This window comes from Melopsittacus undulatus, chromosome 1, assembly GCF_012275295.1.
Source record: "Melopsittacus undulatus isolate bMelUnd1 chromosome 1, bMelUnd1.mat.Z, whole genome shotgun sequence".
NCBI lineage: Eukaryota > Metazoa > Chordata > Aves > Psittaciformes > Psittaculidae > Melopsittacus > Melopsittacus undulatus.
The window spans coordinates 147,691,171-147,705,308 of NC_047527.1; the positions used below are offsets into that span (position 1 = coordinate 147,691,171).

Below are 14,138 nucleotides of genomic sequence, written 5' to 3' on the forward strand. Positions count from 1 at the left end.
TATCTAATCAGAAGCAGAGATGAACAGAGACTGCGTGATTATTATGTAAATAACATCTCTGTCTACCTGTCTTCTTTCTAATGGCAGTAAGTGTCTAGAACTGGTGCTTCTAGTTATGTGATGCAAGGAATGGGAGGTATACATGGCACAGCCTAGTAATTAAGGGTAAGAAAATAGAAGAGTTGACATAAGGTTCTGTATCATTTGAAGAAGTGACTGGAAAATACTTCCCTTATACCTTTTTTCATGGGCATGGAAATGGGTCAGTGTGATCCATGAAAAAGTCTATGCATTAAAAAAAAAACCCAAACAAAACGTATATCTTGGCCACTGGGAAGATCCTTCAAATCTTTATATGGCTGTTCCTGTCTGTTTGGTGACAATCTGCTGCTACTGATTCACTTGTGTTAAAAAACTAGTGTGACACAGAAATGCATTGCACATGCCTATTAATCTTTTAGAAAGGAGAGGGACATCTTATGGAGACATGAGGAAACTTTCGTTATAGATCCTGTGTCCTCATTCTCTAGAACTCCTTGACTCCCACAGGAAGAATTTTATGGAATCTTTGGCTGTTGTGAGTAGAGAATTAAGGTTTATTTCTTGGACTTTTTCCTTATCTAACTTGGAAAGATAAGTGGGGTGATGAGACTTACTTCCCAGGTTTAACACAGCTTTTTTTGACATGGTTATTACTCCTTCTGTTAATAATAGTGGCCTTTGTAACAGAGCCAGTGTGTGAGTATGAGCACAACATAGCATGTCTTAGATGTGGATCTCAGCTAGACTCTGAAATACATACACTTGATGCTGGTTTGCAGAAAATACTGCTTATCTGTAAAACTCTTTAACTTAAAAAGCAGCAGCATTGTGAAGGTAAAATCACAAGCTGTGATGATCCTTGCAGCCCTGAGATACATACATTTATCTTTAGTTTACGTTAGATGGACCTGTCAGTCAGCAACTGTCCACTGTCATGCTTCCCTCATATCAGTCTTAAGAACTGATAACAGAGCTTCTGCAAGGTAGCAAAGTCCTCAACTTCTGCATTTTGTAATAATCCCTAGAGAGTCAATGGTTTGTGTCAAGTGAGGATAATGACTTTATTGTGATTATACATACAGATTTATTGGAGATGTACAGATGACAAATGGTTATGTCAATCAGAAACAGATATCACATACTACATCAGCATGCAGAGGCTCATAGTGTCAGCAAAACAAATGACCTGGAAGTAGTAGAGGACTATTTATTATAGTAGTGCTTTGTGGGGAAAATCCTGAATGATGGAAGCATAATGTGTTGGTCTTTATATCTGAAAACTTGTTATGCTTAGTGATGTAAGGATGTATGAATAGGCATCATGAATCAACATGACTGTGAGCCTCCGTCTCAATTGGGTGTGTTTTAGTTAATGAATACAAGATGGGTTGTGCATTTTTTTGACTGAACAATGAGATAGATATCATTTATGAAAGGCTGGTTGTGGTTTATATACTTTTCTCTAGAAAATAAATGCTGAACATCATGCAGCTTGATTAAATGGTCTTCTTTGACATTCAAAGAGCTCTTTTATCACTGTGAAAAGTATTTCTGGAAATTATGGAATGTGAAAAAGCAACCTGTACAGATGCTGTACATAAGCAGTTCTTTGATAGCAATTAAGGTCCCAACAGTATTAAAAATTGACTCAGCAGACAGTTCTGGTGGTTCTTAAATTCTCATGGCAGAGATGGATGTATAAGTTTGGTTGGGCTATTCTCTGAATCAGGGTGTAAAATGGTGTTTCGGAGATTATTTTCTAAATACATGTTTGACGTATGTTGTAAGAACAAAGAACAATGCCAAACCTGGAACAAAAATGAGCCCAAATGACAGAGTTTTTTCTTTTGTTTTTCTAAAATTACTTAAGGCCATAGCTAACATGAGATTTCCATATAAAACTGATCTAAACAAGGTTTATGCCTATGGCTCACATAGAGCTTGAGGAATCTTCCAGAATTGCTAGGCAATTTCTTTGGGCTCATGTTTTACTGCTTGTAATCTTCACAGATACCTATACTGGATTTTAAAGAAGTATCACATGAATTATTAATGACTGCTCAGAAGTTTGTCTGTCTTTTCTAACTGTAATTGGGAAAGTTTGTATGGTAGCAACTGTATTTGAGAGAAACCAGAAGATATTGAATACAGCTGTAGTATTTATCCCCCTGAATCTGCTTTTTTTAATGTGCTATGGATTAAATTTATGTCCTGCTTGGTTCCTACTTTTTATAGTATTAAATTACACCCAAGAGAAAATATATTTACAATGCATATCACACTTGAATGTTTTTTATTCTCTCCAGGTGTAATCTACATACGGCACATCTGATTTTCCTGTGGCCATGGGAATATAGTCACTCATCAACTATGTTGTTTGCTTTTTCCTTTAGGGGCTGATGTTATCAATTTTGATGGCCATGTAGTGTTACCATACAGATTCAGGAACAAGAAAATGAAAACACTGAAAGATGTCATCTCTCTGAAATTTAAGACCTCTGAAAGCGAAGGTGTAATCTTCCACGGAGAAGGACAGCAAGGAGACTATATCACCTTGGAGCTGAAGAGAGCCAAGCTTGTTCTAAATTTAAATTTAGGTATGCTTTGGTTGTTTAGTTTTGGGTACTTTTTAACTCTCCCACAACAAATTTATGTTAAATATTGCATCCTTTTTTTCCCCCCAGTAATATGGTAAAACACATCATTTAATTAGGTAATTTGATGAAAATGATGCTCACTCCCTTTGTGTATGTTTTTTATTTTGATTGTTTGTTCTATTCCTTCCTTTTTACTGTGAAAATAAGATTATGCATAAAAACAGGATCAGCAATATATTGTAGTTAGAAACTTGCAGCAAACAAAAAAGCCAGGCTAGAATTACATTTGTCCTCAGCTGTGGCTTTGTTTGAGAGAAGGATGCTATCATCAATGCTAGAGAAACAAAAGTCACCCTTAGGAACCCTGCAGCAAAAAAGTATCAGTCTGGGCAGCAGCAGACCACATGAAGTTTGAGGCTCAGCAGCCTTCCTCAATCTGAAAAGGAGGACTATGAAGGAAGACATACCGGTTTATCAGGCAGGCAGTCGTATGATTAAATCCTCTATACATTAGTTCCAACACCCTTTTTTCCTCCTAATGAAAGACTACAGGCTCATGAGTGACTGTAGTTATAAAGTACATTTATTATGAAGAAACGCACATTTTTCTGGTTTCAGTTTGGTTTGGGCTTTTTTTTAACTTCAAACAAGAGAGTTTTAGAAAAAGGTTTCATGAAGCTTTTCTTAGCTCTCTTACAGACATGTGAAGAGTAAATTATTCTGTTCATTATTTACATTGGATAGTAATTATTTCCACTAGCATTTTCTCCTTTTCTTTTTTGAAAATTCAGCATGAGCAGATGATGAGGAGGAAAGCCTATCTTCCTATAGCATTTAGCTGTCTTTGCAATACTAACCCATTCATTTCCAGTTTTTCCATAATCTTCAGTCTATCTTTAAAAGCTATTACAGCTTCCATATGTGCTTGATGGGGCTGATCCTGAATCATTAGGCAGATAAATCAGAATGGGTCCTGTGACACACACTCAATAGACAAAAGTGATATAAGAAATGGTTTGTGGTGTCATTATTCTTCTTCCTGAGGGTGTATTATGTTTGCACCAGTTAGTGGACAAATTTGTTTATTTTGCCTGATGAAATCCAGAGGCATATTTTCAAACATGGGGATGGAGGCAGAGGAGGAATGGGGAGGCAGGGTTGGATTTAGGTTTCACTTTGCCCTGGGTTTGACTTTGAATTGAAGAAATTAAGGCTCATGCATGTCTTGATTTCTTTATGTAGTTTTCAACCAACAGCTGTTGAAGGATCAGTGGCCTTCAGCAAAAAGGCAGTGTGGTCATTTGTAGGGGAGTAATGTTTTAAGCCATGGAAGCGTGATTTGCTAGAATATGTTAGCAACATGCACAAACCTTAATATCTGAGTTGCAGGCATGCTTGATGGCAAGAAGTTCTCAGCTCCAGAAACACCTGAGGTCCTCATGTATCCAGAACATGGAAGATTGTACTGAGTTATTGGGCAATGCAGCATTTTTTTTTTAACTTACTGCTGCTTCAGCTGAGATGCATGCTCTCAGTCTTTGCTGGCTTAGCTATGTCAGTCAGATTGCAAAGAGGTGTGATCTCTCACTTGCATAGCTGCACTGGCAAAAGCCCCTGGAAAACACAGCAGAGAACTCCAAAACTGTACTCTTACCGGTAGTCTGATTTCCAGAATAGGAAGGCTGCTGCAGGAGGAAAGGCTGGAATGAGCTATGTTAGCAGAAGACAGTTTTTGCTACTGTTAGCTCAGTCTGCTCTAAGCCTTTTCTTGTACACTCACTGGTGTACCTATACTGGCAGGGCCTACAAAGTGTAGAACTTAAGCTGAAAAGGCTGTTACCAAAGTCTGTTATCAGACACCATGTCCTCCTCAAAAGTCATAGATCAGCAGAGTTTCAGGGAATCTCAGGACCTGGCCCAGAGGTGATGGCTTTTCATTGCTGTAGTGCAGGGGTGAAAATGCAGATATCTCCTAGCATTCCCTAGATGAAAACATCTTTATGATTGAAAAGTTGGTACTGCTTCTCTGGTTCACCTCCACATAACTACTGTTACAGGTAACTGTTTATACAGCTCGCTGATCAGATACCTGTTGTGTTTGGTCTAGCTGTTTGTGTTTATGACAGCAAGTCTCCACTGGGCAGATCTCAGCTTCATAGTGGACTGACTTTCTCCAGCTTATTATGTGTCTGGTGTGATTCAGGTGACATATTGACAGAGCAAGAGGAAAATGTGTGGTTGACTGGTATGAGATTAGAATTGCTGTTGTTTCTGTTCTCATGTTAGGCAGCAACCAGCTTGGCTCTATTTATGGCCACACGTCTGTGATGACAGGCAGCCTCTTGGATGATCACCACTGGCACTCCATCATCATAGAGCGCCATGGGAGAAACATCAATCTCACCCTTGACAGACACATGCAGCACTTCAGAACCAATGGAGAATTTGATTACTTGGACCTGGATTATGAGGTAGACATTGAAGCTTGTTTGTTTTCATTCAGCTGGCTTTATAAAGATTAGTCCAATGAGAAAAGAAAATTAATATAATTTAAAATGTTTTGGGACCTTTTTTGTACATTTATTTTTATTATTTTTCCCTAACATTTCCTGAAATATTCTTTTCAGCTCTGTTCTCTTTTAAGTATAAATTAAGTTTCTCTTCATTAGCCTACCAGATTCCATCTGGTGGAAAAATCATCTCAGCCTTTTGTTTTAAAATGAGAGATCTATGTTACTCAGCAAGCTTAGCTGTAAAAGCAGCTGCTGTAAGTAGGAACTAAACTAAAGAAACATCATACAATCTGCTGTTCCATTCAGGTGATAGTTTTTTACTGGACTGAAAAAGTCTCATTCTGTGGTGACAATTAGTATTTTTATTAAGTGAAGTAAGTGGGCAAGAACCTTTTTACTAATATGGATCTTGATCTTTCCTAGGTAGGTACTTCCTTACATTTTCACAAATACTCCATCAGTAACTTCTTTGAAGAAGCAGTAAAGAATTACACAAATTATAGGAAAACTTTTGTTTAATCAGATTAATGCACACAAGTGTTGGTAGAAATTAGACGTGGATTTGTTGTTTGATTACACTCTGCTTCTGCTATTGTGAGCTTGTTTGGTTCCTCTAAATTGTTATTGAAACTTCAACATGTTGCTTATTACAAACTTTGTATAATGATTTTCTTTACCCTTTCTAATGAGCCAAATACACATATTTATGTCCATGCAACTTTTTAAATAGTGAGAGGACATCAAAATTGACTTGCATATTGATAGTTTTATGATCCTTTGATCGAGAATATAATGTGAATGTTTAAAAAAATTAGTATCATAAATGAATCATTTTACTTATATTCCAACAAATCTTTATGAATACCTTCTTTGGAAGCATTAGAATGAGAAAATAGTGAACAAATTTGCCTATACTTCTATTACTTGTTGAGCGCTGAAGATCTGAATTGGGCTTCCGAAAACTCACATAAATAGATTTTATTACAGATTTTCAAGGAGCAAACTACAGAAAAATTAGGCTAAATATTACAGTCCAGGGTTGGGCAATTTAAATATATAGATACCCATATATTTATACACACACACATGTGCACACATATAAAAATATGTATGTGCGTATGTGTATACACGCACATGTATGTAGCATGTTTACATGATTAATACACTGCATACAGTATATTTACACCTAGTAAGAGTAGGATCCAGGAGATTCACCTTCCTCTCTTCTCTGACATTAGAGGCCTCACTGACAGTTCTTAAAGATACATTTCAGTCTCTTACATTTCATGGAACTTGCTTGAATGGATATGGATAGATGTTTCCATGGTTCGTCCAAATGCAGGAGCCTTAACCTATTCTCATTCCTTTCCTCTCAGTTATCTCACTGGTTTTGGAGTTAGTTACCACAGATGATATTTCAATGTGTTGCCCTTGTGGTAAAATACTCATGGTAGATAAATCTGAAAGAATAAAAATAATTTTTAATCAAAAAAAGCTTCCAGGTTACATTCAGAAATCTTAAGTAAGCACAAAAAAGGAACATCAATTCTGATTGCATTTCAATATCAAAAAAGAAAATCCTCATAAGTCCTTCTTAAGTTAATGTCATGCTTCATGGTTTTTGCAGTTTCAGTTCTTTCCTTCAAAATGCTTACCTTTCCATTTTCCATTGTCCAAACATATGACTGCAACATACAAAAGAATTAACATTAATGGTTTAACAGCCATTGAAACGTTATAGTCACATTCTCCAGTTCATGTAAAGTGCTGTCTTCTCTGAAGTCAAGTCATATCCCTTTATAATATGTGAGGATGTGTCCCGCAAAATGCTTTCACATGGCTGGTGTATACTGTTCATGAAGATTCAGGGTTTCAGCTGTATAGCTTGAGCTCTTTTTATATGCCAAGTCAAAACCTCCTCTTTGGGATAGAAAGTGATATCTTAACATGCTTTTAAAATGGAAAATGTGTCCCTACAGCTGCGTTTTCCTGCTCTCAGTAATAACAAATGGAATTAACAATGAATAATATTTAAAAACTTGGCTCTGCCAAAACTCAGCAGCAGATTATAAGTAGACCTTTTTGTGAGCATCTGTGGGACAGGAAGAGTAGGTGTCGTTACTATTTATGCCATCATCTATTGGACGTAAATATTTAACATAGATTGCAGGGATTAATCTCATGAGTCCCTTATTCTTCACATTTGGGCTGCAAAACATTAATGAAAACAGGTAGCATTTATTCACTTCCAAACATTTCAGAAAAGACCCTAATGTGGTAGAGACCTGTATAGTCTCTATGGAGTGATAGGGAGAGACTTCATGAGATGAACATTTTTAGTTAATAAACCACTTGGTTTTCTTCGTTCTTCAGCAGTAGCAATTCTGGATAACCCAGTGTTTTAGGGTAATGAAATTCAGCATTAAGAGTAAAACACTCCCTGTTTGACTTTGATGGCTGAGTCCTTGCAGTGGTTGTCCTCACTTGGAGTATTGTGTGCAGTTCTGGTGTCCTCATCATAAAAAGGACATGGAACTGTTGGAACAAGTCCAGAGGAGGCCACGAGGATGATTAGGGGACTGGAGCACCTCCCATATGAAGATAGGCTGACAAAGTTGGGGCTGTTCAGCCTGGAGAAGAGAAGGTTGCATGGAGACCTCATAGCAGCCTTCCAGTATCTGAAGGGAGGCTATAGGAATACTGGGGATGGACTCTTCATTAGGGACTGTAGTAACAGGACAAGAGGTAACGGGTTAAAACTTAAACAGCAGAGGTTTAGATTGGATATAGAGAAGAATTTCTTTACTGTGAGGGTGGTGAGGTACTGGAATGGGTTGCCCAGGGAAGTTGTGAATGCTCCATCCCTGGTGGTGTTCAAGGCCAGGCTGGACAGAGCCTTGGGTGATATGGTTTAGTGGGAGGTGTCCCTGCCCATGGCAGGGGGGTTGGAACTGGGTGATCTTAAGGTCCTTTCCAACCCAAACTATTCTATGATTCTATGATTCATCTCCATGGTGCTCATTCAGCCTACGGAAGTCATGTGGTAACTCCTCATTGACTATAACTACATCATAAAAGCATGTTCTCAGTAGTGGAAAGCACTTCTGTCTGGCACAGAATAGCATTTTTAACTATGTGATTATGTAAAATGCTGCTGGATGAAGTAAATATATATGCTTTAAACAAAACGAATGGTACTGGAGCCCACTGCTGCTGTGTTGTAGTCTGAGCTCTGGCACACAGTTAGAACTGAGTGAATGATTTGAATCAGATTATCCAGCTAATTCCACATCTACTCTTGTCCAGAAAAATAGTGGAATGGATATTTATTCCAAGTTCTTTGTTTCAAATGCATGTTGTTCAGTAGCAATCAGAAGACCAGTTGATATATGAATAACTGTGATGTCTATTTGGACAATTGTAGTAATAATTGGGATTTACTACCACAAATGTTTGCAGTCAGAAATTCACTTCAGATTTGTTTCTGATTTTGCAGGGCTTATTCAATACTTCCTTTTTCTGCAAGCTGTATTGCCAGCTCTCTCATTCACTGTGTTTGAGTGTTCAAAGAAAGAAAATACATCTACAGCAAATTTGTGTAAAAGTCTTTGCCCTCCAGTAACTATCTGCCATTTTCTGTTTCATTTAAAGATAACCTTTGGAGGCATGCCGTTTTCTGGGAAGCCAAGTTCTAACAGTAGGAAAAATTTCAAAGGCTGCATGGAGAGCATCAACTACAATGGCAATAATATCACTGACCTTGCCAAAAGGAAGAAATTGGAACCTTCTAATGTGGTAAGAGCATAATTTAATGGTCACCTACACTTCTGCTTCTCCATCAGAAGAGACTAGAAAGTTTGTGAGTTGTGTAGCTGGTATCCTTCTGGTATACTGCAATGATATAGAACACAAACCAAATTTTATCACATACCCAAGGATTTTGCTGTATGTACATTTGTGATTTCTTTTTTATTATTATGTCTGAGCATTTTATTTCTGGGGTCCCATTTCATCCTTCCAGAATTAACTTTCAGTATCAGATAATTACTTTTTGAAAGAAAGTAAGCTGAAGCAATAAGTACTTCTTTCCTTTCCTCTCAAATTATAGTAGTCCAAAACCAACACAGACAAGCTTTATTATTAAATCAATTGCAGCTTTCTTGTGGCTTTAAACTCTGGTATCTTCCATCCCTGCCGAGCTAGTTGGATTGCTCGAGTGCAGAAGTCGTTCTCCAGGCCTTTCTCATAACTCTGAAAAGCCTCAATACATTAGGCTTGAAAATCATTATTTAGCTTATTAACATTACAGAGCTGATTAGCATTTTATTCTTTTTCTCTTGCTTAAGCATTCATAGTTGCTTTCATGTTCAAACTTGTGACTTTATGGGCAAAAGCAATTAAGAAAGAATGTACTTTAATCACTATATTTTTAAGGCTCTAAATGTTCCTAAAATTGCTTGCCTGCACACAAAGGCAATATGGGTAAGAAATAAATGTATTATTGCCATAAATTTGAGACAGTCTGAATAAGTTGTTCAAGACTTTCTCCTATACAAGTTTACAACATTCACAAACTGCTGTTAACTCTATGTACGGTTCCACTATTGCTTTTCTCTTTATGTAATAAAGAGGAAAGATCTACATATGTGGCCATGATGAAGTGCAAAGTATTGTTGTTTGCTCAGTCCTTGGTTAGTAATACTGAAGCATTACTATGCATATTGTAATACTGAATAATTACTATACATGGTAATACCAAAGTGTTACTATACATGCTCTTACATATGAACAATATGGCTAGATGGTCAAGGTAACACGAAGGATAATTTTGAATATGTGGTGTGTGCCTGTACAAACTCAGTAATACAACCTGGCAGTTAGAACTTTTTCTGCACATTCATTTTTCCACTGTTCTCACAGGCAAAGAGCACAGTGCATGTGCCATGGAGGGAAGAGTCCACTTTTAGAACTTTTTGTGCCTGTTGCATGAACTCCAGAATCTTTGGCTTAACTTTTTTTCCAGAATTGCCTATAATTTCCTGTCTGCAGTGCATTTTAAGCTTGTAAAGTAACCAAGATTTTCAAGCATCTTTGTACGGAAACAGTCTTTCCATTTCACACAGTCGAGCTCACTGCAAGTTGGTAGAACATATTCTTTAAACCTCTTTCTGAGCAAAAGTGTTGCATAAGAGGTTTCTGTAGTGCAATTCCTATCCTTTCACAGGTGTGACATAGCTAGCAGGACTGAAAATTCTATGCCAGATAATCTCTGGGTTTTATTTGCTTGTTTCTTTATTTGTTTGTTTTTAAAATTGTTACCTGTAACATGAAAGTAAATTCCACATAAGAAGCTTCAGTAGTGTTAGTGCTACATCAGGAGGCTATGGCATGCTAGCTTAATTTGATGGTGCTGTTGATTTCCAATTCTAAGAATGGCTATAAAAATAGAAGTGAGCTTTGTTTTCAGTAGAATTACTTAAATTGCTGCAGCTCTTCAAAAGCAAAATCAATTTTACTCTAACTAAATCAACATGGATTTTTATGCTTCTTACAAAAAGGCTTTTTTTTCCTCCTAGTTTTTAGTTCGATTTACCATGAAAAATAGACTCGATTGAGAGCACTGTTGTTAATCATGTTTATGATGATGGTACTTAAGCAATCCAACAAAGTTCAAAGCTCCATTGTAGCAGATCCTGTACAAACCCACAACAGTAGGCACACCCTGCCCTAATTATATGAAGAGGCAAGACAGACAAATGTAATGGTGTGGAACACAGGCAGAGTAATCAGTATGGTGATGAGAAGTATCATAAGGTGGGGAAAAAACAGAGGGAATTAGGATGTTAAAGAGGTGTGTGGCAGAAGAAAAACTATTCTTAGACACAGGCAATTGAATTTCAGAAATCACATAGTGAAAGGGACTTGACAAGTTAATTTTACAGAATGAGGAGGCCCAGAGAATCAAAGATAATAAGATGATAATCTTGATTTTTTTAGGTCTCATATACAAAGGTATACGAGCAAAGAATCCACCACCAGGCATCTCTTTACTGAAGAGTAAGGATGTAAGGACAATTTAAAGTACTTTAAACTTAAAGAAGGTCCATCACTGATTTAATAGTGTATTTCTTTTAGAGGGTAAAAGTAAGGGGGAAAAATTTGCAATCCTTTGTAACTGGCAAATGGCAATGGCTTACTGGAGAGAATGAATCAGATTAATGGTCATAAGCAGTTACTGTTCTTATTAGTGGAGCCTGATTTGTTTTCATAGAAGAAAATTACACAGATTATAAAGATGCCCAAAAGGGAGAGTCAGGGGAAAAGAACAGCCAAGACAGAGAATGGAAGGGTCTGCTTTTCTTCTGAACCAAGTTGGAAACAAGAGTTGTCAGTGACTGACTATCACAGTAGGTGCTCACTCTTGTATGCAGCTTGACTCAGGACTAAGACAGAAACAGGAAACGTGTTTGTAAACAATCTTCCAGTCTATCCTTTCTATGTTTTCTACTAAAAATATAACAAACCTTGTAGGAATTTCATTATCTTGCATAACTGAAGAATATTTATCCTTACACCACTAGTGAGAAGAGGCTAGAATATACAGCTAGCAAGAAGTAGCCCAGAGAAATTTGAGTTTAGGAATCTAGTCACTTTATAAAACCCATCCAGAGGTATATTAAGAGCAAGCAGTGTGAATACTGATTTGATTTAGTTTCTACAGAACAGACTCTACATTTTTAAAGCCTGTAGCTGAAAACTGGTGAGGAGAATCATATTTGCTACCATTCATCTTTACGTCCACTGGGTCTGTGCTCCACCCAATTCTGCAGCTCCTGTGCCCTGTATTACTAAGTTCAGTCATATATAAACTTAAGATCATAGAATCATAGAATATTTGTTACATTATTTACACTGAGTGAATGTTAAGCGTAAAGGTGGATAATAAAGTACTTTGAGAAAAGTACTGAAGTAACATGATAAACATTAGCATACATTGCCTGTAAGATATGAGCCTTATTTAATAGGTATTGCAGTCTTAACAAACTCATTACTTCTCGTTTGGGAGCAATGTATTCAGCCAGTAGCTCTATTAATTGGGAAAGGATTTAAGACCCGGTAGTAGTTCCACAAGGGGTAATATCTGATTGTGGGTAAGCAAAATTGGTTTATAAGAAGTAAACATGAAGCTAATTTTCAAGACAGATTAAAGATCATTATTCAAAGCTCATGAGACCCGAATTAAGCTCTTTTTACCATTTCCCTTCCAATGTAGTATGAAAAATTCTCTGTTAAGACCACTAGTTTCAATATAAATGCACAGTATATTTTTGACTGAGATGTCATTGCCCAGAGAACTATTCAGCAAGAAACTCTGAATCTATAGGAAAGGATCTATTTCTCTTTGAAAAACAGGGATGTCCTTATAGAGACAAGCTGCATATTAGTTCTAACTCTAGACTTTGACCTAGTGAGCAAAATGTATCAGATGGGCATCTTAACTTCCTCAAGAAATCTTTTATGCTGTTAGGCTGGTGATGGTGTGAAAAGGGATTTGAGTGCAGTTAGTGTCATTAACATTTATAGGTGTTATACATGCAAGTATCCAAAGCATCTGGATGACAGGAGAGTGTCAGTTAGATATGAAAGCTGCCTTGTTGTGAGGAAATTGTTAGTTCCTCTTGGTAACAAGGGAGAAACTCTTAAAAATGTCAAATGAAATGCTTTCTGAGCATTACTTAACTGGTATCTAACTGAACTGTGAGATGTCAGCTCTTATGAATTGTTGTTGCCTTCTGTATCTCCACAGGACTGTGTAGCAGAAGTTGTGACCATAGAACATTAACAAAGGGTTGCAGAGGATATTTTAGTCACCCTCCCGCTTATTTTTTTTCTATATTTAAAATTTGTGGTTTAAGCAAAAATACTCTGTGGCACACTTTGAAATATCGAGACTAAAACTAGTCAAACAATTGAGTTAACTATTTGGATTTAGTGGTGAGTTTTCTGAAAACTTACAATCTCTAGGCAATTTTAAACAAAAACCCCACTCAGAGTAGCCAAGCACTGTAACTACAAAGGAGTTAAGTGGACATCCTTTGCCTTTTCTGAGACAATAGTTGTACTTTTGCTCATCACACTGTAATTTAAAAGTTTCCTATGCTTGTTTTAGATCACTATTTTCACAGAATCACAGAATCCCAAGGGTTGGAAGGGACCTCGAAAGATCATCTAGTCCAACCCCCCTGCAAGAGCAGGGTAACCTAGAGTACATCACACAGGAACTTGTCCTAAATTCTTGGCTGTTTTCTGTTACCCATGAAACACAGGTGTATGAGAAGAATATGGTTTGTAGTGTGAGGTTTGATGATAAAGATAGGAGTGAATTCTTTAGGAGATCAGTATGAAGAAGTCTCTAGTTCCCTATTATTGCAAACATCAGTGTTTCTTAACTGATGATGGAGGCTGCCAAGCTGGTAATCTTGTTGATACTAGTTCTACTGGCCTTTCTGCATAAGCTATTTTAAAGCCTTGCAATCAATAAAGTTGACTGGATTTTTGTCCGTGTCCTGAAGAGTAAAATTTTACAGTGTGAAAACTGCAGTTTCTTTTACAGAGAAAATTACTGAGTTACTACAAACATCAGGCATTGATCATGATCGTGTACTTCAAATCCTTCTATTTAATGAAATGAAGTATTAGCTTATCTAGTATTATCTAGTAGAAAACACAAGAGAGGCTGGCTCTTCATGAGGTATTATATGTCCTTTCACAACTTCATGTACTGTATTGATTGACCCATTGATATAATGGTATTTGGAAAGCTTTATTTCATTTTTGTAAAAGGAGGAATTACTGCTCTGTTGTAGGCATCTTTGGTGGCCACAAACCAGCTGGAGTTTCTCTGTGATTAATTTCTTCATCTTTGAATTTGGAATTTTTCTGCTTTTATCTAATCTTTATCTTAGACTTTAAATGGGTAGGGCAA

The 14,138-nt window shown here is 37.0% G+C and overlaps 1 protein-coding gene across 1 annotated transcript in view; it reads left to right on the forward strand.

Annotated features, from left to right (window-relative positions):
- CNTNAP2 (contactin associated protein 2) overlaps positions 1 to 14,138 on the forward strand; it is a 1,129,462-nt gene that overhangs the window by 531,970 nt on the left and 583,354 nt on the right. Inside the window, exons 5-7 of the mRNA XM_034062602.1 lie at positions 2,436 to 2,639; positions 4,926 to 5,110; positions 8,804 to 8,947. Of these exons, the coding sequence (XP_033918493.1) occupies positions 2,436 to 2,639; positions 4,926 to 5,110; positions 8,804 to 8,947 (533 nt within the window). The remainder of the gene's footprint in view (positions 1 to 2,435; positions 2,640 to 4,925; positions 5,111 to 8,803; positions 8,948 to 14,138) is intronic.